The sequence below is a fragment of the Colletotrichum karsti genome, assembly GCF_011947395.1.
Source record: "Colletotrichum karsti strain CkLH20 chromosome Unknown Scaffold3, whole genome shotgun sequence".
Classification (NCBI taxonomy): domain Eukaryota; kingdom Fungi; phylum Ascomycota; class Sordariomycetes; order Glomerellales; family Glomerellaceae; genus Colletotrichum; species Colletotrichum karsti.
Genome location: NW_024065903.1, coordinates 1597394 through 1619424, shown reverse-complemented (window position 1 = coordinate 1619424; position 22031 = coordinate 1597394). Strand labels below are relative to the sequence as shown.

At 53.3% G+C, this 22031-nt stretch overlaps 7 protein-coding genes across 7 annotated transcripts; 5 read left to right on the top strand and 2 right to left on the bottom strand.

Annotated features, from left to right (window-relative positions):
• Positions 1-72: 72 nt before the first annotated feature.
• CkaCkLH20_01534 (6-phosphogluconate dehydrogenase 2) lies at positions 73-1804 on the bottom strand (the record flags this gene model as incomplete). The annotated part of the gene is made up of 4 exons (XM_038884253.1): positions 73-205; positions 274-357; positions 816-1690; positions 1760-1804. 4 exons carry the CDS (start codon positions 1802-1804, stop codon positions 73-75), a joined length of 1137 nt encoding a protein of 378 aa, XP_038750845.1.
• Positions 1805-3620: 1816 nt separating this feature from the next.
• On the top strand, positions 3621-5438 carry CkaCkLH20_01533 (acetylglutamate synthase; the record flags this gene model as incomplete). Its single annotated transcript, XM_038884252.1, has 1 exon — positions 3621-5438. The coding sequence occupies one exon, from the start codon at positions 3621-3623 to the stop codon at positions 5436-5438; it is 1818 nt and encodes a 605-aa protein (XP_038750844.1).
• An 851-nt stretch (positions 5439-6289) lies between these two features.
• On the top strand, positions 6290-7591 carry CkaCkLH20_01532 (bar domain protein; the record flags this gene model as incomplete). The annotated part of the gene is made up of 6 exons (XM_038884251.1): positions 6290-6321; positions 6396-6477; positions 6546-6628; positions 6699-7299; positions 7359-7490; positions 7556-7591. The coding sequence occupies 6 exons, from the start codon at positions 6290-6292 to the stop codon at positions 7589-7591; spliced, it is 966 nt and encodes a 321-aa protein (XP_038750843.1).
• Positions 7592-8356: 765 nt separating this feature from the next.
• CkaCkLH20_01531 (uncharacterized protein) lies at positions 8357-9206 on the top strand (the record flags this gene model as incomplete). Its single annotated transcript, XM_038884250.1, has 3 exons — positions 8357-8913; positions 8974-9078; positions 9146-9206. The coding sequence occupies 3 exons, from the start codon at positions 8357-8359 to the stop codon at positions 9204-9206; spliced, it is 723 nt and encodes a 240-aa protein (XP_038750842.1).
• Positions 9207-9806: 600 nt separating this feature from the next.
• CkaCkLH20_01530 (uncharacterized protein) lies at positions 9807-11084 on the top strand (the record flags this gene model as incomplete). Its single annotated transcript, XM_038884249.1, has 1 exon — positions 9807-11084. One exon carries the CDS (start codon positions 9807-9809, stop codon positions 11082-11084), a length of 1278 nt encoding a protein of 425 aa, XP_038750841.1.
• Positions 11085-11169: 85 nt separating this feature from the next.
• On the bottom strand, positions 11170-13250 carry CkaCkLH20_01529 (uncharacterized protein; the record flags this gene model as incomplete). The annotated part of the gene is made up of 10 exons (XM_038884248.1): positions 11170-11911; positions 11959-12059; positions 12113-12172; positions 12227-12388; positions 12451-12471; positions 12529-12654; positions 12720-12797; positions 12877-12953; positions 13009-13048; positions 13185-13250. The coding sequence occupies 10 exons, from the start codon at positions 13248-13250 to the stop codon at positions 11170-11172; spliced, it is 1473 nt and encodes a 490-aa protein (XP_038750840.1).
• Positions 13251-19847: 6597 nt separating this feature from the next.
• On the top strand, positions 19848-21746 carry CkaCkLH20_01528 (potassium voltage-dependent transporter; the record flags this gene model as incomplete). Its single annotated transcript, XM_038884247.1, has 2 exons — positions 19848-20094; positions 20230-21746. The coding sequence occupies 2 exons, from the start codon at positions 19848-19850 to the stop codon at positions 21744-21746; spliced, it is 1764 nt and encodes a 587-aa protein (XP_038750839.1).
• Positions 21747-22031: the final 285 nt, after the last annotated feature.

The window sequence follows — 22031 nt, the reverse complement described above, 5'->3', positions numbered from 1 at the left end:
TATAGTTGTGCAAAGTCGATAGTAGTACATCGGTATCCCGTTGCGGCCCCGCGCCGCCATCGATCCAATCTCTCAGTGATGCTCGAAGCCGGGTCGGATGTCGCTGCGTCGCGGTTCGATAAGGGGGTTGAGCTGGGCAAGGAACGTGATGGCCCACATGAGATAGCAGCATGCGAGGGCGAGGAGGAGGGAGGATCTCCAGATGCTATGGCTGACGTCAGTCACCTTGCAACACGACATGTCCCAGGTGGTCATCACGGGGGAGCAACAAACATTTGGTTTTCGCCCTTGGGGGAGAGGAACCAGGCGCCCGCAGCCATAGCCGCGACGATGACGAGGCCGACAAAGATGCTGTACCTGTTGTCCAATAGTCAGTCAGCGGTGCGCGCGTCAGGAATAACCTCTTGAGAGGGTCGCACCCTTGCGCCATTGTGGTATTATATCAGGAGGCGTCGATGTGATGTGCAGATTGCCCGAACGAGAAGTGGTGCAGTCGTGACGCTTCGTCGGTTGAACCTGTAGGTAATGTCGTCGACTGAAGCTATGAGGTCGGACAGTGGTTGCGTCTACAGGCACAGTGCGGGTGCGGCTCCTCCAGTTAGAAGGAAGGGAACCTGGAAGATGCCTAAGGTAGATATCCAAGTAGCCAACAGCTTAGTCACCTGACCCGCTCTTTCCCCGTCCCGTCCGTTGTCAGGTCGGGTACGTGACTACCAACATGCGCCTGACGCCTTTGCATTTATTTGGTTTCACAACTTCTTCAAAAGATGTCTCTTCAACGATGCCTGATGATCTTCGAATCTTGGGTTCCCTACGAATCATTCTCAAAATCGAGTCCAGCCTCCTTTCTGACGGCACCGTAAATGCCGGCCATGTCACCCGACGGCCCCGCGTGATCCTTGACAATCTGAAGGTGCTTGTCGGCCGTCTCAATGTTGTGCAGCCGCGTACCAGCCGTTTTAGCGATGGCCATGGCATGGCGAGCATCCTTTCTCGCCAGGTCGACGGCGAACAGAGGTTCCTCTCTCTTGTAATAATCGCCCTGAAGCATGCGATTCGTGTACGCAGGGTATGGGCTTCCGCCAAACATTGCCTCAACGAACTGCTTCAAATAGCCAGTTCCAAGACCACTCTTCTCCGCAGTGACATACGTCTCGGCCAATTGCTCAACCATACCAAGAATGACGGTGTTGCCCAGCACCTTGAGGATCGATGCCTTGCGGTACGGCTCATCGGCCATGTTGATCTCTCGGGCTGCCACGGCGTCGATGTAAGGGCGGATCTTGTCGATAGAGGCTTTCGGCCCCGCGAGAACCAACGTTGCATTGCCGGCAGCCACCATGGCTGGTGCGCCAAAGATTGGAGCACAGATGAACTCGGCGCCCCTCTCCAAAACCGACAACGCGGCAGCCTCCGTTGTCTCGGGTGCGATGGTCGAGCACTCCACAAAGACCTTGCCCTTGACGTCTCCCTTGATAGCTGTTGCAAAGACCTCCTCCACAGCCTGGTCGTCTGCGATGCACGAGAAGATGATGTCGGCCTGGCCAATAGCGTCGGCAAGGGACTCCACAACCTCCGTCTTGCCCTGGGGAAGACTCTGACCGAGATCTGTAGCTCGCTTTAGGGTACGATTATGAATGAGGAGTGGCTTATCAAGGCCAGCCTTCTCCACGAGATTCTGGCACATGCCCTGGGACGAGTGAGCTTCATGGTCTCGATTGATGGGATTCTATTGATCAGAGACGGTGGGGAGGCTCACCCTCCCAATGTTGCCGAGGCCGATCCAGAGAAGTCTCGGGGCCATTTTAGCTGTGTGTTACTATGAAGTTGATGGTGCAGGGTAAGGAAGGAAAGCAGTCAAGCTGAGCCGGTATTGAGTATGATAACCGGCTTGATATATACTTAGGTAGGTAGCTGCGGTGCAGTAGCGGGTGGGTGGCTTCTAAATTCCGTGTGATTTGTCTCGAGGTACGTAAGCGGCACTGAGTTCGGGACTTGTGCAATGATATAAGGTTGGTTGTATGTACCTTAAGCTTTCAGGAGGTGACGACGTTTAATGCACTTCACTGGAAGCGGGGTGGCTAGGTAGGTGTCAAGTCTCGGCTTTCATGAACTAAGGTAGCCCTCGTATTCCAGGTTAACTACTTTGGACTATCTCACTTCAGCAATGAAACTGGGAATAACGCAAATCCATCAAACTGGGCGGGAGCAGCCGGTGTCTCTTGTATTACCGTAGGTAGTAAACCCAGAACAGAACACAACTGTCCAAATGGGAAAAAAAAAATTCCACATCGGACAGATGGCATGATCCAGTGCCATATCCTTCGCGTCTTAGAACCCGAAGCGCTCGCTACACCCGACCAACGGAGACCGAGGTATGTTTTTTGGCTTGGATTCGTCAGTAGGTACCTGGCATCCAATGCCTTGTGGGCAGCGGCAGCTCCCGCCCTTGCAGTCAAGTTATTGCGGCACGATAATATCGATGACTACCTCCGTCAGTCCTTTATTGCAATTGCTGGGTTTAAAAAAAAAAAAAAAAAAAAAAAAAAAAAAAAAAAAAGGAGGGGGTGGCGGCTCGAACCGCCATTCCCGTCACCTGCTGAGCTATTTTCCAGGTGTATTAACGGGGGCTTCGTTCCGAGGATTGTAACCGTCGCGACAACTCCTGAGCGAATTATCTATTGCCCTCGTGTCGTCGTCTACCGATGTTGCTTGTCCGACTGCTCGCCTCGGTGCTACGGGAATACAAGACGGTCGCCGATGGCCGGCACCGTGATGGGGAACTTGCACACCTTATCGCGTTATCAGTACGGCTTCTGGTAGGTTGATTGACTCACAAAGTGGAAAGTCTTGATCCAAACCTAAGGTCAGGGTCAGGGCCCGGCATCTCGTCTTCGTTGTCGAACTTCGTCACCGTCTCCTTAACTTGTTCCTACATCCATCATAGCAATACTTGGTTACCTGTCCAAGCGGTGATCAACTCAAGCTGCAACGGGCGCAACCCACATCCGACCGTCGCTCTGCATGGCCATCTGAAGAGATGGCTGGGCTTTGACCCTTCTGCTCCTCTTGACACGCTGCCTGCCTTACGATAGGGCTTAGGACTTCATCAGCTTTCAACTTTTCATCTTACTTGGTACTGGTACCCTATAGAGCGAACACCTGGTGAAGGCTCAGCACCAAATCACGCCAGCTTTCCTCGGGCTTTGATCGTGCTTTGGGGCAGGATTTGGGGCTACTCACGAGGAAGCTTGTTAGGACACTTGACGATATTATTCGACCCTCGACTTCCCGCTTCTCGTGCTATATTCTATTGGCAAGATGCGTACACCTGTATTGAAGCAAGCCAGTCAACTGGTTTCAAGGGTCCGTTTCTCTCTCACCCCGCACGCCGCCTTCTGCGGCTAGAGGAATTATTTCTTACTCTGTACCCCAGGCACCTTTCGCTCTCGACTCATGCAGCCCACCCAATTGCAGGCTTTACCATCGTCCTAGGTCTAGCAGTACCCGGCAGGATGAGGCTCTGCAAATCGCGCTGTCGGCTGTCAGACATTCATCCAGCTCCAAGGCGAGAGAGAAGAAGAGGGCAGAAGACCGTGTATGTGTTCTCAAAGCAAGATATGCGCTTCTCAGGGCAGAGTCTAATCCATGCCCAGGACTTCATTGTTTCAGTGCTGGAAGCCTCGGCTACCCGACGTGATGCCAAGGGCTATCTTCAAAAGTACGCGCCGCCGGGCGAAAGCGCATCCAGGAAGCGCAAGGTAGCCGAGACTCGAGGAACGCCAGATCAGCCGTACTCGTCGATCCGAGTTGTCAATCAGGCACCGAAATTCATTCAGGGCAATGGCAATCAAAAGAAGGAATTGGCTGTTCCCGAGGACGAGCCTATCAACCTCGCTATTGTCAAGATGACCCTCCCACAGGACCTGGACGATCAAATGCTGGGCGCAATCGCCAAGACATTTTCACAGCTCCGCAAGCTCGGTCTTGTGAGCATCATCGTCCTCGACGGAGGATCTCAGTCGTCCCGCAAAATTCTGCGCGAACAGTCTTGGAGAATTCAGCAAGCCGTCGAAGTCTACGGCGAGCCGGGTTCCTTACTGCTAGACCAGTGCGTGGCCGAAGCGCAGCCCCAAACGGCCGACGCCAAAGGCTTCATGCCTTCCAGCGTTTATGTCCAGTACCCGCATATGGTACTCAGAGCGTTACAGGACAATGCCATCGTAGTCATACCTCCTGTCACGATGGCACCTGACATGAAGAGCGTTGAGTTGGTTGATGCCGACGAGACCATAGTTGCTCTCACCAAGTACTTCTGCGGGCTACAGTTCAACCCCATTGAAAGTCCCGCGGGATCGCCTGCCGCAGGCCGCAGTACAGGGGCCAAAGTCGCCTCAGTAGAAAAGGTTATCATCCTAGATCCTGCGGGAGGAACACCGCTTGCGGACGAAAACGATTCTTGTCATCGCTATATCAACCTGGAGCAAGAATTTGAAGGCATCATGTATGCACTCACGCACCCCTCGGGATCAGAAGCGCGACGGGGTAAGGTGTCCGAGAAATTGAGACAAAACCATGCGCGCAACCTGCAACTAGCCAGGAACGTGCTGGCGATGTTGCCTTCGACTTCATCCGCCATTATCAGCACCCCCTCGGCGGCAGCCAATAAGCCTATCCAAGAATTCACCAGAGTTACAACTCGCAATCGGCAGAACCCTTTGATTCATAATCTTCTGACCGACAAACCCGTCTTCTCTTCGTCACTGCCAATCGAACGAGTTCGCTCAGGAAAGAAGGGGGACGCAGAATCGGAAGCTCACGTGGCCACTCTCATTAAACGAGGGATGCCCCTTACGGTGTATCCTGATCCTACAATCAGCACTTGGCTACCGCCTCGGCCAGGCGCACCTCGCCTGAGGCTCACCGATACCTGCATAGATTTGCCCCGACTGGTTCACCTCATTAATGATTCATTCAACAGGGAGTTGGATGTCCAGCATTATCTCGACCGTGTCAACGACAATTTGGCTGGTATCATCATCGCCGGAGAGTACGAGGGGGGGGCAATTCTCACCTGGGAAAAGCCGTTTGGCCTCGACGAGGAGACGGCGTACAAGACTGGGAGACTTGTGCCATATCTTGATAAGTTTGCCGTTCTCAAAAGCCGTCAGGGAAGCGGCGGTGTCGCCGATGTGGTCTTCAACGCCATGGTGCGTGGCTGTTTCCCGGAAGGAGTATGTTGGCGCAGTCGACAAGACAACCCGGTGAATAAGTGGTATTTCGAAAGATCTTTGGGAACGTGGAAGCTCAAGGAGACAAACTGGACCATGTTTTGGACAACACCGCACCTGCCGCTGAGCGACCCAAAGCTGCTAGACTATGAGGACGTCTGCAGGCACATCGAGCCGTCGTGGGCGGACACAAAACCGCCCGATTGAGACATGCAGATTCAACGTCGAGTTAGACGTTAAGGACAAGCCCCTGGCGTGAATAGGACAGGAAACATTCAGCTAAATTAAAGGACTCCCAACGAGACCTCGTTTCGCACCTCCAATGCTAAGTCTCGGAGGATATAATCAAGCCACCTGGTGTGAACGTCAGGTAGTGTTTGGTTACGCGGCCAGGTGGGATTGAACCCAGCTTGGTTCTGAATAGGTCAGTAGATATTGTAAGGTAGCGGAGTGAAGAAGCAGGAGCTCCAAAATTTCTTGGAGGAGACCGCGACTCTAGAATGACGATCAACAAAGAGATTGTCTGCACAATGAAAGGATACCCAAGCTCCAAGTCGTGTTGGATGTGCAAAACTAAGGTACCGAGAAAAGAATGATCAATAAGGTGCTTATCACTCGATCTGTACACTGTCTATATCACGTGCTACTTGCTGCCTATCTAGGTACCTACCTTAAGACGGTGAGAGGTAATTAGGCAGTACCTTAGGCACACTCAACTCACCTTACCTACCTACCTCTAGGTAGGTACCTTAGGTAAGGCAAGGTAAGGTACGCAATACCTTACCCCCTGCCGCGTTGTAGTGTGGGGCTCCAGGTAGCTTGTGACAGCATGCTGGACTGCGACTGTGCCAATTTGATACCTTAGCACTGGACATCAACTGGATACTTGTCTGCCTTTGAGCTGATAGCAGTGCAGTAGAACTTCCTCTACCGAAACCACCATAGACACCAACACCTCTGTCATCATCATCTTTGGACAGGCACCACAACAGTGCCAACATTCAGCCTCATCTAGTATTCTCCTTGTGCCTTCTTAACCCTAACCCACGGCCGCAAAGATGGATTTCAAGAATTTTGGAAAGAGCTTCACGTACGTATTTGTCGCGCATCCGCCAGATCCCTTGGCCAAAGGGGTTCTAGGCTGACGAATAGGCCTCAATACAGCACCTTCGGGTCGTCAATCACCCCCTTTGCTTCTCGTACTTTCCAGTACACCAAGGAGCAGCTCGGTCAGGCTGAGGACAAGGTAAGTCACCACAGGCGCAACTTCGCTCGCACTCTCCACGCTGAAAGCTAACCCTCCCGCGCCGATAGACCCAGCTTCCTCCCGACTACATTGACCTTGAGAAGCGAGTCGACGCCCTCAAACAGGTCCACCAGAAGATGTTGGCTGTGACGTGAGTGTTTTCCAACAGCTACCGTAAATAGACGCCGGCCAAGACGGAGACTAACACGGTGTTTCGCCAGCTCTCAATACTCGAACGAGGCCTACGACTACCCGCCCAACATCAAGGAGACCTTCCAGGACCTCGGTCGTACCGTTAGCGAAAAGGTCACCCTACTGTCCTCTGCAGGTTCCCCTGCCGAGGCTCAGGCCGCCCTCACCGCTCCCCCCAGCGCGAAGCCCCAGCCCAAGACCTTCAACCACGCCATCGCCCGCGCCAGCTTGGCTAGCAGCCAAGTCCTTCACCAGCAGCACACTGGCGCTGGAGAGGACCCCTTGGCTACGGCTCTGGAGAAGTATGCCTTGTCTATGGAACGCGTTGGTGAGGCTCGCATGGCCCAGGATGCCCAAATTCAGAGCCGCTTCCTCGCCGGCTGGAATACCACCTTGAACACCAACCTGATGTTTGCTACTCGCGCCCGAAAGAACGTGGAGAATGCGCGCTTGACGCTTGACGCCGCCAAGGCTCGCGCACATGGCACCACGTGGAAACTCGGCTCCGGATCCCCCCGTGCCGACGACGGCCAGCCCCAGGAGCTGAGCCCCGAGGCCCAGGAGGAGATTGAAAAGGCCGAGGACGAGTTCGTCACGCAGACCGAGGAGGCCGTTGGCGTCATGAAGAATGTACGTTGCCAACCTGGCTTATGCACCAGGACACAATCAGTTGCTAACAATCTCATCAGGTTCTTGACACCCCTGAGCCTCTCCGCAACCTCGCCGATCTGATCGCCGCTCAGATCGAGTATCACAAGAAGGCTTACGAGATTCTCAGCGAGCTTGCCCCCGTCGTTGACGGCCTGCAGGTCGAGCAGGAGGTTAGTCGCGCCGCGAATTACGATGTATAACGAACGACCCATCGTGCTGACGCCCGTCGCTATAGGCCAGCTATCGCAAGAGCCGTGAGAGCGCGTCTTAAGCAGCTTACCACGCAACGCCAGCCCATCATGGCGATGATGCTGTCGGCTTCTCAGCGCCGGCAAGCGTGTATTAGGTTCTGCACTTTGAGGTGTTGCTGGGCTGCAGGTATGGAGTCAAGACCCCGTTCGTCATATTTGAGGCCATTTTTGGCTGGGGCCGCCTCTGTTGCTATACACCGTGTTCCGTTTGGGAACGGCTGTGTTACCTTTCGGGTTTCCCATGGTTGCTAGGGTATTACATTTCATGCTTAAAGCGTGAAAAATCACAAGAAAGAGCGTTTCAATTTTTGTCAACCCTTCACCGGTTTTTACCAGTTGCGGTTGTAGAAGAAATTCACGCTTGTTGTGTGTCCGAATTTATTCGTCTGATCTGTGAGGACGCACCTGAAGTTCCGTGTGTCGCAACTCATGACTAGCTATACACTCATCAGTAATGCCTCGATGGTTTGATAATTGCCGCTGCGATATATTTCTGGACAGAGCCGTGGAATTTCCCCTCCTCCCTAGCAAGATTGGACAGCAAAACTGCTCCGGGTAAGTGCACGCCACAGCAAGTAGAAGGGTCCGGTCCGCAAGTTCTGTGCAAATCCGAGGTACGCTGTGTTGCTGCATCACGTGACTCGTTGGTGCTGAGTTATGTAAGGAAATCTACTGGTCAATGAAATCAGCGCGACCTGGCTAGCTAGAGCCGCCCTCGACTTCCCGATCCACAGCTCAATCCCCCTTCGCCGCAACACGAATTCGAGCCAACTGATACCGCAAACATGCGAAGGACATTTCGCCTGCTCGCGGGCGTCAAGCCCGTTCGTTATCTCGAACCCGGCACCCCGACGGGCCTGACGGGCCTCTGGACACACAACAGCCCCCGGTCGACCCTGCTGTACGTCTACGGCAATACCCTCGAAAAGCTTAAGGCAATCCCCGAAACCTCGCTGTACCGCCAGTCCGTCGAAGCCCTGACCAAGCACCGCCTCGCTATCATCGAAGCCGCCGTGCCGCCCGGATATGAGGAATGGGAGAAGAAGGCCGAGCAGATCGTCAAGGAGAAGCCCGAACAGTTCCGTCTTGTTAGCGGCCGTGTCGACGGCAGCGGTGCCCGCACCGTCAAGATTGGCAATAGAATGTTCGTCGTCGCCAAGCAGCACGGGGAGAAGGATATTCGTCTGGAGGAGTGGGATGGCGAGAAGGACGAGGGCGGCACACTGGAGGGCCCGCGCACTGAGAAGGAGCGTCTGGACCACAAGCTCCTTGCTGAGCGCAAGGACTTGAACGATGTTGAAAAGGTGCAATGGGAGCCCGAGCCGCAACTGACGGCCGACCAGTACGTCGCAAACTCTCAAGGAGGGGAAAGTAATATCAAGACTGACTGAATCGCGACTAGGATTTCCGAGCTGGAGACCAAGATTGGAGCTGGTCTCATCGAGGAGGTTATCCAAGTTGCCGAGGGTGAGTTGAAGCTTGTGGACACGATGATCCAGGCTAAGGTGTACGTCTAACGCTCTCTCCGCCGTGTCTACTGCTCGTCGCATACTAATGATTGTTTGTGTCTGCAGTTGGGAGGATTTGGAGGAGAAGCCCGTCGAGGGGCAATGGACTTACTTTGAGCGGAAATAAGCCGAGGTCGCTCGATGCACAAGGCGTTTGCGACCTATAGACAGTGTACATTAGGCGACTATGATGACCGAGTTACATCGAAGTGTTGCTTCCTGGCAACTTGTCCATCGCGAAAGATGCGCTACGGTGCTGGACGTGCGACAACGTAGTCGCAATGATGGTGCAACTTCTACAAGCATAGCTACGTCTTGAGGACCCTCTTCCCACCAGGGACAACAATTTTGCGACTACAACGTTACGTAGACATTATCAAGCTTGTGCCAACCGGACAATAACTGAGAATCGGGGGCTGTGGATGACGAATCAAGAAAGAGCTCATTCCTGTATGGAAAAATGCAGAACATAAAAGCTTCTGGTGTTGTGAAATAATGCCTAGTAGTACTCTACCTAGGTATGGTCTGCTGGATCCAGAACTTAGCTTAAGGCGGTCGGTGGGGTTCCACTTATCTTCTCGTTGCTAACTGAGCAAGGTTAACTACCTTACACAACCTACCTCAACGTCACTTTTTCGTTGCCTAGTCCTTCTTGTCACCCTCGCAAGACATGATCTGATATGGGCAGGGTTTTCCATCAGCAGTCAGTTCAACACCCACCACAACCATGAACCTGCAACAAACCCGCAAAAGATCAGCCTCAGCTATGTCCATGAGCGACAGCCAAGACAGCCATAAACCCCATTTGCCTAAAGACTCCATCAATCCGCTCAGCCATACTCCCTCAGTTCTCACCCAACTCCGTCTCGCGGGACTGGCAGATGCAGACCAGCCACCCTCCTTTGAACAGTCCAAATTCCCGCACCGCGCGTGGCGTGACGCGAACGCATCAACCAGGCGAGGGCCTGCCACGGCAGTGAAGCCTCTAGAGAGCGACAGCGACGAGCAGGATGACCAGCAAGACGATGGCAGCGGCTTGAGGCGCCGTTCGCGGAAAAAAGACGGCGAGAAAAAAACCAAATACGCGTCGGAGAAATCCCATTTCAGGCCCCTCGTCAGAGCCATTTACGGTTTCCTGGACAATGGGGACGTCCCCAACGCAAAGCGCGCCTTCGGCATCCTCACTAGATCGCATGTTTACGGCAAACCGGTCGACCTCAGACGAAACAACTACTGGGCACTAGGCGCCGAGATACTCATGCGCGAAGGCGGCGGCGTGGCTGCACACAGCCAAGAGGCCGAGGCCGAGGCGTACCCTGCGGAGAACATTCCCCGCGTGCGTGAGTATTTCCAAGACCTCATTCAGCGGTACCCGTACAACTTCAAGTGGCGCAAGGCTATCTCGGCCGTCGACTTCTGGCCGGCTCTTTTAAGCTACGAGGTGTACCAGTTACACGTGCGGCAGACTGCGTCGCTCCGCCGGCTGGAACACGAGGCTGAGGACTGGGAAGATGATTCTTTCCAGGAAAATTCTGTAGGCAGTGGTCACGACGGGCTGACGATGGACGATTCCGAGCTCGTCGCCGAAGGTCCAGCCTGGCATTCTCATGCTCGGGACAGGCGGCTACGCCAGGCGAAGGACCAGATCAGGCTACGAGCACTGGACGGCCTGCGGGAGGTGGCTGGACGTATGGACGACCTGCTCGAGGATCGGCCTTATTCGACCAACCCAGAGCTTCTAAGATTGAGGGGAATGGTGTCGTTGTATATCGGCGACTTGCTCATCCCTGCGTACACTGAGAAGGAGGGCCAGGTCGAGGAGGCCACGGCACGACGCGGCGCAGAGAACAACAACGCACGAAACAGCTTTCAGAGGATGATGGAACATGGAGGTCGACCGGACACTCTTATTCAGCAGATACTGGCACCTGCCGGGGAGGGCCATCTTCCAATATTGCCACTGTTTTCCTCGCTGCCCATCAGAGAGTATGGAACAGCGAGCTAGCGGCGACATCAGCCTTAGAACAGCTCACACAAGGTGTCAACCCTCAAACCTTCGCTTCCAAGGGCGGTAGATCCTCTCTGCTGTATTATGTTTCGCGTTTGGGCGGCCATCTCTGCATCACCAGCGCGAAATTGGAACTGCCCACCACGACACACCATTTGCCATCCAGGCTCCACGCCACCTGTCTACCAACAAATGTCGAAGCGCCAGAGATCTCAACTTTGTGAGCTTTCAGAGGAGTCTGGGGGTTTCCAACACTATACATCTCGCCCCATTTGGACAAAGTCTCCTTATTGTATGTGTTGGCGAAAGCAGGGATCCGCTCCAGTTCTGTATGGGCTTTTCCCGCTGCCTTTCGTTCTCTGACCGTCGGCTCTGTCTTGGTGCCACTGTTGATTCGGTGATTGACGGCGTTGAGCCAACCCGGTTTCGTCATCGGCGCGTTGGGGTCTTTCCTCTCCACTTCCTTCACGTGGTCGTAGAAGCCCGTGATTTGCTCAAAGTCCCAGAAGAATATCTTGCCGTTGGCATTGCAGAAAGCGAGAACTGGGTTCTGCTCCGGGACAAAGTGCAACTTGAAGCGCATGAAGAACTGCGGGCCACAGCCGGGGGTGGCAAACTCCATCAGACGGGTGTAGGGCGCAGGGCACTCGGCCGAGACGCCTGGGTTGAAGGCGGAACGGGTGAGGTTAGCTGGGTTGATGGTAGTGGGAGCCATAGATTGCGGCAGGGGGTCGTCTTGGGACGAGAAGCCCTCGATTTTCCAAAGGACGATTACATCATCGTGACAGGCTCGAGAGAGGATATAGTCACCGAAGAAGGCAACACTGAAAAAGGTTAGCAATATTGATACCCATTCGTCACCATAGCCTACCAATCCACAAGACTGCTGTGCACTTCAGACGTCGAAAAGTGAGGGTAGTGAACCTCTACGGGGCGATCAGTCGGTTCGGTCGGAAGGTCCGGCACTGTCCACTGTTGTTTTGGTTAGAGACGTAAAGACAGACCTATGGATGGGCGATGCTTACTAGGTTGATGATTTGGTCGTGGCCGGCCGACAGTATGTACCTGCCAGTATCATGCCAAGCCTGAGAGATAAATTAGCAACGGATCTGCTGATCGTGTTGGGGAGAAAGACGAACGAGCGTAAGGAGATTCCAGTAATGCCCCTCACCACCGAGAATACATAGGCAAGGCTGCTTCTCGTGCTTCGGGTCCAAGCTCCATATACGGACTGTCGTATCGTCGGAGCATGAGGCAATGATTAGAGGGTCTCTGGGCGACGTAACCACGTCACAGATTTCCTAATGTTATCCGTCAGTACCACTCTGACTACATCAGAGGGATAACAACCACAATGACTTACTCCTCCATGGCCAACTAGACACTAGGCGATATGAGTTAGGTGCAACATGGAATGAGGATGTATTGTGGCGTGACTTACGTTCACGAGTTTTTGGTCAATGATGTCGTAGACTTTGATTTTGGCATCTTCGCCGCCGTAGCACAGCAGTGGTTTACCAGTTGCTGCATCTCGAGTCCAGGTACAATAGTAGTTCCTTGCGGCGAGCTACAGTCGAGTCAGTTGTCATAGCCTGGTGGGTGTGGATATACGGGCTGAAAGGGAGTACGCACATCGTCATCCCGAATTAGGCTGATGATTTCACATGGGTGTGAGTCATCAATGGTTTCTGTGAGGCGGCAGACAACGATCTAAGACGGTAAGAAAGATTAGTGATGGAAGGAGGATTGGTGAGAAGAGTACGACGACGTGGTTGTGTCGACCACTTACATGCTTTTTGCTCACCGCCGCGAAGATGGGTTTCGCGTTCAGCGGCTGGTACGGGCAGAATTTGACATCGAAGAACTCTATGGGACCGCTATCAGTTCAGTGGAATCATTCGGTGACAACAAGATGCTGTACCTGCAACAGCGTCATCCTGAGAAAGATATCTGGTATCATCCTGTATAATCCGTCAGAATGGGCAGCATGAAACAACACAAACGCATCTTGGAGATTGTAGAATATTTCAATAGGTATGATTTGCGACGATTTGTGATATTTGCAGGACAATGGTTCAAAACAAAGGGAATACATACGTCGAGATGAACTGAGACTCTCAGTCTCGGAAAGTCAAAAGGAGTCGATGGGACTGTGGGGGCCATGGCGGAATGAAGGATCCCAAGAGTCGAGGTGAGTGAGACGAAGACGGGATAACCGATGGCCTCCCCTTGCTACCTAGGATCTGAAGCCAAGTCAACTTATCCGCCCCTCTGGACTTCAGGTGTTGAATGTGGCACGTTGAGGCCACATGCGGAAGACAACGTCAACCTACCTACCAACCTGAGTGCTAAGTAACCTCCTGGGTGTTGAGACGAGACGGGACGAGACGACAATGGCGGCAGCTGCGGGCTCGATGGGGCTCAGACGTTGTCACGACAGGACAGCTGTCTAAGGTAAGGTATCCGTAAGGTAGGTAGCTGACGGGATGACAACCTGGTAACTTTTCAGCTTGGGAGGAAATGGCAGTTGCAGTGGGCAGCAGCGGCAGGGTGGAGTTCCGAATCGTTTTTTTTTTTTTTTTTGCGGCTGGCAACGGTGCGCTAGCCGGTCTGAGCCAACTTCGGGGTCTTCTCTCCAAATTTGGACTGTCCATTCCGATAGTTGCTGTCGGTAGGTAACGAAGTGGAGGTACCTTTTGTTATACGGATTTTCCAGTACCTAGTTCGCGATGGGGTCATATTGTCCGTGTTTTTTTTTCCTAATTCCTTTTCTTGGTCCTGCTCATGGACGGTCACTTACGGTGGACAAGTTCACGAGGTACCGTACGTCTAATGCTCCTTAAGTTGTGGTGTCAGTATCCGTAGCTGGCCAATGGTGAAGTCGGCAGTACTTTGTATTAGGACCAGTATTAGAAACCTAATGCACATACATGCATTCCTTAGCCTTGTAGTCCAGAGTACCTAAGGTGGCGTACGTCGACTGTATGGGTACCGTGAACGGCTATAATTAACGCCCATTCTCTTCCTCTTATTCCTGATTGACGACCTCTGCCCTATACCATTGGGCTTCCTCAGCCAGCAACCTCCACATCCGCGGCCAATAACTGGCGTACCTACATATGTCTATGTTATGCGTCAGGCATCTCGGTCAGGCTCTCTTCGTCACGACTCACGTCTCACACCGCGCAACTCACGAAGCATACTGCGGCAGATGGGAAATTTTACACAGACGGAAACAGAGGTCTGTGTCCTCCTGCAGCACTCATCTGTGTGAACAGGTGTGGTTCGTCGGCCATTTTTCTCAATCCCGTCTCAACTTTGACCAGGGCAAGGACGTGGGTTTTGAGAGAAGGAGCGAATCATAAGGTACCTTAATACCTGTAGAAACATGGGTCTGAAGTACGTACCTTAGGTTAGGTGCGGACAAGGAGGTATCCGTAGTGGACGGGCACATCCACGTCCTTCCTTGCCTCGCTCGAGACGTAGAATTCATTCACGTCTTCTTCTACGTGTGAGGCATCTAGTAAGTATCTAAGGTAGTCTGTATCTACAACTTTGCGAACATGTCCAACTATAATCAAACTAATACAACTTGAGAAACACATCAAGTCGGGTTGAGGTGGCCCTGCGCTGGGGGTGGAAAATCATTCATGCGCACGTACCATGAATATTGGATACGCTTCATTCATCTCCGCGTAAGGTGTCCAAGGTAAATCCGGCTCGCCATCTGTTAACCTAACCTCAACGAACTTCCTCCGGCTCCGGCCCGCGTCTGCCTCGGATGTTCGTACGCATGTGTAACACGAACAAGAGAATCCCCGGGGACTTCCCCTTATCAAATGGCTGTGAGTTGCCTTCCGGCGTCTCGATAGCTATGGCTTGCCATCCCATAGGCACTGGGATACGTCAGCCAGTATGTGAGAAGTGACTGGATCATCAAACACACAGACGCAAATTGCCCCTGACACCCAGTCGCATCCAATCGTCGAGTCTCGATGCTAGACATCCATCGCTGGATATCAAAATCGAGCTTGCTTCGCTCAAACAACAATCACATTATCAACCGCCCTGTCCATATTACGAATAATTCTACACACCGTACGTAGCATGAGGATCCAGCCACCGCAGCAAGCATTTCGCCGCTGCTCCACAACCTGCCAATATGTGCAGTCCGCCCCCGTGGGTCCTCGTTCATGGTACCCATAGAGACAGACAGGTCTGCCGTGGCATCTCCGTCTTCGTCGCGTGGCCTCGCACGAACCTTTCCTTCGTCCGCCGGCCGCCTGTCCACTTACGGCTTATGTCACGGATAATCACCATGCAATCAATACCCTACGAAATGTGCCAATGTTGATCGAAGCAGGATGATCTGTACGAGGAAGAGCACGAAAACGACTTCATCGCCCAGGATTCACGAGTCCCTATCCGTAACGCCGATGATACCCAAAATACCCCCAAGGTCGAAGCTTTGGATATCGTCTTTGTAACTGACACCAGCAGCATCGTGTTTTGGTTTGGTGACTTGGACATGCTATGATCGTATCTTGCAACCCGGTGGGTAGCAAATGCGACTAACATCCATCCAGGTGGCCGGCTGTTTACCATTCGCGAAGCTGTAGTAGTGTAAGTATGTGTGTGGCAATGAGGCAGCTACAGACTACTACTACTACTACTACTACTACTACTACTACTACTACTACTACTAGTGTACTACATCGTCGACTGGCCTCGATTTGGTGACTCAAGGAGAGCTCGTCGCAAAGACGACAGTGAAATGAAGAAAAGGCAGCTTCCGGCTGGCTCGGGACCCTGGCAGCAGATCCCAACTGGCGAACCAGGTTCTGATGTCTTCACAGCTGTCAACCAAAGATGCACTTCGAGCTATGCCTAGCAGAGCATAGCGCAGCCTTTGCCTGAACATTCAGCCCACACGGACGCCATTTTAGCCTTTTTCTCATTCCCGTTGACACGGATGACGGGCGGCCTGGCAAGGTGAAGGGCAAGCATCAGAGACGAGAGCGTGGAGAAAGAAACAGCCCAAGATGCCCTGCAATCACGATCGGCTGTCAGTACGGATTAGGAAAAAGGGCCGTCTTTTCGCAAGCTCTTCCAGAACGAGATAAGAGCTGTCTGCTGTCCCCTGCGAGATCCCCAGACCCCATGTCTACTGTCGGTATCACGAACATGGATATGGGAAAAGAAGTGGGGAGCTATGGCCAGGGGCCGACAGGCTCAGGCTGTTCGTTGAACTGGGAGCCGTCGTTGAGAATGGAATTATTCCAAGCTCGAACGACAGATGATGGAAGAGTTGCTCTGATCCGAAGCTGTACTACTATGTATGCAGGCCGTTGATTCCGCGTATGCTTCGGAGAGGCGGAGAGACTCCCTATGCTGCATCGAGCGCAAAGAGAATCTCAACAAAACGATCTCGTAATCTATCGTCTCAGCAGACATGACGAACGACGACACAGCGTCACCGAGTTTTTCCGTGGCTCAAATTCCTTCAACAGTAGACATACGGAAGCCGAGATCCTTCAGTCGTTCATTGTCAGCTGCGACGGTTGACCCAATGGTTTCGAGAAGCGACGCCAATCCTTCATTGATGATTGATCAGTTCCGCCCATGTATGAAAACGCGCAGGTACCAGCGGCTGTCTCTTCCATCCATACCGCCATCCAACGCCATGACTGATGGTGGATCATGAATGCTCCACCAGCAGCTGGTGACAGACTGTCGTCGCATCATTACCACCTTAGCTATACTGCCAGTACCGTAGTAGGCATGGACATTCCGATGAGCTGATGGGCAAGCTGCCCGGGTGTCGTATCCGGGGCCTGCAGCGATGGCTAAGGAACGTTTTGAGAAGCCATCCGCCAGCCGACCAACGTGGCTCCTCGGCCAGCCAAGATGCAGAGTGACAAGCGCTGCAGCCATGGAGAGGCCGGCATCAAATCAAACCGGTCTTGTCGATCCCCAACGGCATGTTTGGGTTGCAGTGGTCTCAACTCGCAGTTGGCTTAGAAACCCGGAAGCGCTGAGGATACGGCTGGGAACTGCAGATTCTCAAGCAAGCCGTGGGTATCGATTTGAATGGCTCGCGTACGAATACCAACATGTAATACCGGGATTCTTACCGGCAATGATGCTTGTAATTGCACAATACTATGTATGTACAGGCGAAGCTGCGTGGATTTCCTTCCGATGAACGGGACGTGGAGGGGGAGGAGGGAATCAGCCTCCTCCTCGAAACCCTGGCCAGTTGCGAGGCGGAGCGTGTAACGTTAGTCAACCCTCATCGGTTCAGCTTTTTTGGAGTTACCAGGCCCTTCCGAGTGGAGGAACTCATGTCCAAGGATGAAGTCCACAGCCGACAACCAAGTATATGCGGGATGCCAATACGCAGTGTCTTTGGGCAATGGCAAATTGGCCAACTTCTGTCTTCATCTCCGTTTACCTGCGTGTCGATAGATTTGTTATGGGTATCAATATGGACATAACGTACTATATATGTGGTTGTGGCTGCTGCTCGGCTTCTCAGCTCGAGATGGGGCGTATGGCATACTAGGTATGTATGTATATTGAACGCAGGGAACAGTGTACGAATACCTAGCAACGTTGTCTTGCCCCGCTGTCAACGTCGATCCAACAACAAGTGAAGTCCTCGCGGAGAGTCAAACACATACCTTAGTTGAGTGTCTAGGTAGGTAGGTAGGTACTATGTATGTCATCGCATAGAAGATGGGACTGTTCTTGGTCGATGTGCGCTCCTTCTCCCCTCCCCGATTTTTGTCTGCACACAAGAGCTAGCCCGGGCATGGAGGGACCGGAAGTCAAGTTCCAAGGGCCAGAGTCGGGTCCCGTCCCGTCGGACTGATATCGGCTGCTCAGATGTTCCTTCCATTATTGCCTTAGATTCCCGTCCCGTCTGCCCAGTCGTGAGCAGCCACTTTACATTGGACACCTATCTGCATCTGAGCACCTTACGGATACACATTCTGGGTCAGTCCATGAACCACTTAAGCCAGATAACCCCGGCGCTACGGACACGGGACAGTCGGTACCTACGAACATACCCAGACATCCATCCGTACCTTACTCCGTACACCGGACGGTAAGGTAAGGTACCTTACCTGAGATACCTGTAATAGTAGGTAAGGTACGACAGGTGATGTACTGTAGGCACCTCGCACAGGGGCCGTTGGTGCCAAGCCTTCACTACTCCGTACCTTTCAGGGACGCAGAACAGGTGCCGGGGTCGCATCGTTACCTAGGTAGGTACCTTACCTACCTTACCTACCTTGCCTCAGTACGTACTTGCGCACCTCCACTGGTAGTGTCGGTAGCATGGAGCAGTGACAGGGGCCATGGGCGGCTTCTCCTCACCACGACCCAGATTGCCCTATCCGCTTCCGTTTCTCGACGCCGCTCGCTGCACCATCAGACTGTTGTACCGATGAGGTGCGTCGCGTAGCGGCGTGCCGTGTGTCGTGGTGTAGAAGGTAGGTAGGGAGGAAGATGGATGTAAGAAGGTAGGTCATTAGTACGCGGGATCCATCCGTACAGACGCAGACGCACGTCTTGCCTTCACCAACCGAACGAGTTGTCATAAAAGAATGCTCGTCGCTCCCACCAGCCGCGCAGCACTCGTCTACCGGAGCCTCTCTCTTTCTCTCTCCGTCTCCAGCTGTCTCTCTTCCCCCCTTTTCCCTCTTCGTCTTGCCCAGCTGAGGTAACCGTACACTATTAGGTGTCTTCCTCTGTTGCTGCATATTACCTACCTTACCTGCCTATCGACATAACAACCATCATCCAGCCTTGGACTTCATCGTCATCAAAGATCGAGACTGAAACTACCTTGGCCTGCGATTTACCAAGTACACCACCACCACCTCACCTTAGTCACCTTAGTCACCTTCAACGCTCGTTCAACGTCGGTCCAAGTCCCTGTCACCTTACTTACCTACCTCACCTTACGTCAGGACCGGTGCTTTGTCTTTGTTACAACGCTTACCCGCCCCCATCAAACAACCGGTCTCACTTCCTACGATCGCACCCGACCCTTCAGCGCCAAACCCCAATACTATCAGCAACAGGCTGAAGCTCTGACTGCATTTCCGGCCACCAGCATCACGTCGCGTCTTCGCAATTCGTACAAAACGCCAATCGCTCTGCCCGCCTACAACCAACCACGCCGTCGTCAGGCAATACCAAGGCGCCTGTCGCCCCAATATTCGTACCATTCACTCTCGTCTGTGCGACGCAGTTTCACGCATAACAGCGTTTTGCCGCCGTCCTCGGCCGATTCTCTCAGGTCCGGCAGCCTCTCATCGACCTAGCTCGTGATACAGGTAACCTTTCGTCTGAAGGTGACAGCACAACCTGTGTCTCACGCTACACACCAACTCGAATGAACCATTGAGCTTAAGCAAAGACCGTTCAGCTCAGCTCAGCTCAGCCCAGGCCGACTTTCTCGGACGACAACATTGGTCACCCCGACGCCCAACACTGCCGTCACCTGTTTCTTCTCTCTCCCGCCCCCCCGTCCAGACACCTATCCCACTCTCGTGGTGCTCTTGGTGTAATCTACATCGCCGAGCTGTTTCCAGACAGAACGGTGCCAAGTCTTGTTTTGAAAATATCCTGCCCTTGCAGCCACACGGAGCCACAGGGAATCGCGCGGAGCGGTGGATGCGATATTGCGGCTTGCAAGACATACAACCCCAGACCTTGCTCTATGCCACGGCCCATTCGTCGTTAACCATGGAGCATACGTTTATGACCATTCACTCAACGGACCCTGATGCTGTCATCCTGTTCGTATCCGACTCAGTCTACGACATCCTGGGCTATACTCCGCAGGAGGTGCAGGGAAAATCATGTTTCGAATTCTTCCATCCCGAAGAGGTACCGTTCGCTCGTTCAATTCACAGTCGCGGGGTCCTGCTGGACAAAGCCGCCGTGCTCCACTATGTTCGCATCCAGGCGCGCGATGGTCAGTGGGTGAGCTGTGAGTGTTGCTTCACCGTCGTCCACGATGTTCTCGTTGCCTGTACAAGTATTTACCAACGAGGCGAAAGAAGCGAGAGTACGTTGAGCTTTCTGTTCCGCATCGGTTCAATCCATCTAGCTGACTCTTCTGTAGGGCGAGCCATCGAAGCCCCCCAGATCCGCCGCATATTCTCGTCTTCGCCTCGAGACCCCCGCTATCACATGTTGGAGCACCTGTCGCCAAAGTTCAGGATGCCCCCGGTCGAACGGGAACCGCGCGCTGCTCTTATTCTGAACAGATTCACCAGGACGCTGACTGTTATGTTCGCGACCAATGCAGTGGCTTCTATCCTTGGCGTCCGACCGGATCAGATCAAGGACAAGAGCTTTTACGAGTGCATTCAGGAAAATTGTCTTCCGGATGCCATCCGGTGCTTGGAAAGTGCAAAGGCCAATGACTCGATCGCGTACCTGAGGTTTTGGTACAGAGACCCGCGTCGACCAGAGGACTTTGAGGACGAGGAAGACGACGACGAGCATAACAGCGGCAACTCTAGCGATTCTGAGGGTGGAGGCGTTCAGCTTGACAGTCGTATGGATGTCGACGACGAACCACCAATCAAACAGGAAGACACAGGTCGACCTGATCTTTCGGCTCACAGCTCTGCATCACAGACGGCAACCACCATGGCTTCGGGCTCTAGCAGCAGAACGCAGCAGACTTCGGCTACGACCGCTCCGTCGACTGCTGGGCCGGCAGACCAGAGGTCGCCTCCTGCCGAGCCTCTGAGGAACCGTCGCCGTGAGCCGAACCCTACATTTGAATTAGAAGCGGTTGTGTCATGCACGTCTGATGGACTTGTTGTTGTACTGCGGAAGGCCCGCCCTCCAATTCCCGCTCCTCACCCGCCTTTGCTCACTCCCACTTACACCAACGGCCTTTTCGCGGCGCCATGGGGCCATCACCCTATCCGACCGCAAGCCCCCCAGGACATGCTTTATGCATTTAGGCCTCCTCTCATGCCGCAGTACATGCCTCTTCGTGACAACGTCATGGCCATTGGTGGCCCGCCGGTCGATCACCTGATGAGCTCCATTCGGGATGTCGCTGTTTTCGCGTGGGCCCTGGTCGGTATCAACGGAAATCTTGCCACATACACACGCGGCTTGCCACGAGGCGAAGCGCAGCCTGATGGTTTGCCAGTTTGGGATCCAACTGCCGGCAATATATCATACTCGGGACCAGAGAACCAGGCCGTTCGTCGATGGGCCGATTATGACGAGAAGCACAGGAACGGGTTCGGCCCATCATCCTCGGAATATGAGCAATCGCGTTCTCATGAATCATCATCCGGATACTCACATGCGCCTCAAATCGGCAGGAGCAATTACACTTATTCGCAACCTCCTCCTGTATGGCCCGGGCTGCAACCTGCATACACATCTGCGTATGACCAGTACGGCAGAGACAACCCTAACCAGACCCAAAATAATTCATTGCATCACCAGCACCGTCATAACCAGAACGAGCACCAGCACCAGCACCAGCAACAACACCAGCAGCATCAACAGCAGCAGGGATCCGCGCAACAGCGTCAGCCGTGGGGTGAAACCCCTCCGCCATACAACGGACAGAGTCACTCGAACAACAATCGGTACCCCTGGCAGTAAAAACTTGCTCGTATCTAGCGCGTGGCATACAACAACCCATGTAGTGGTAGCATTAACAATGGCGTTTAGTCTTTTCGTTTTCTTTTTTGAAGGATGTCATGTGAGGGCAGGTGAATGAGTTGCCTAGGTAGTGTGGTGTTTTTACACAGAGGATTTCTCAACACACTTGTTTGTCGTTGACATTTGATGGCCAAGTATTTGGTAGAAAGTAAACTGGGGCGACGAAAGACGGATTTCAGTCCCTCACATTTCATCCGAAATTACGGGAGATTTTCAAAGCATATA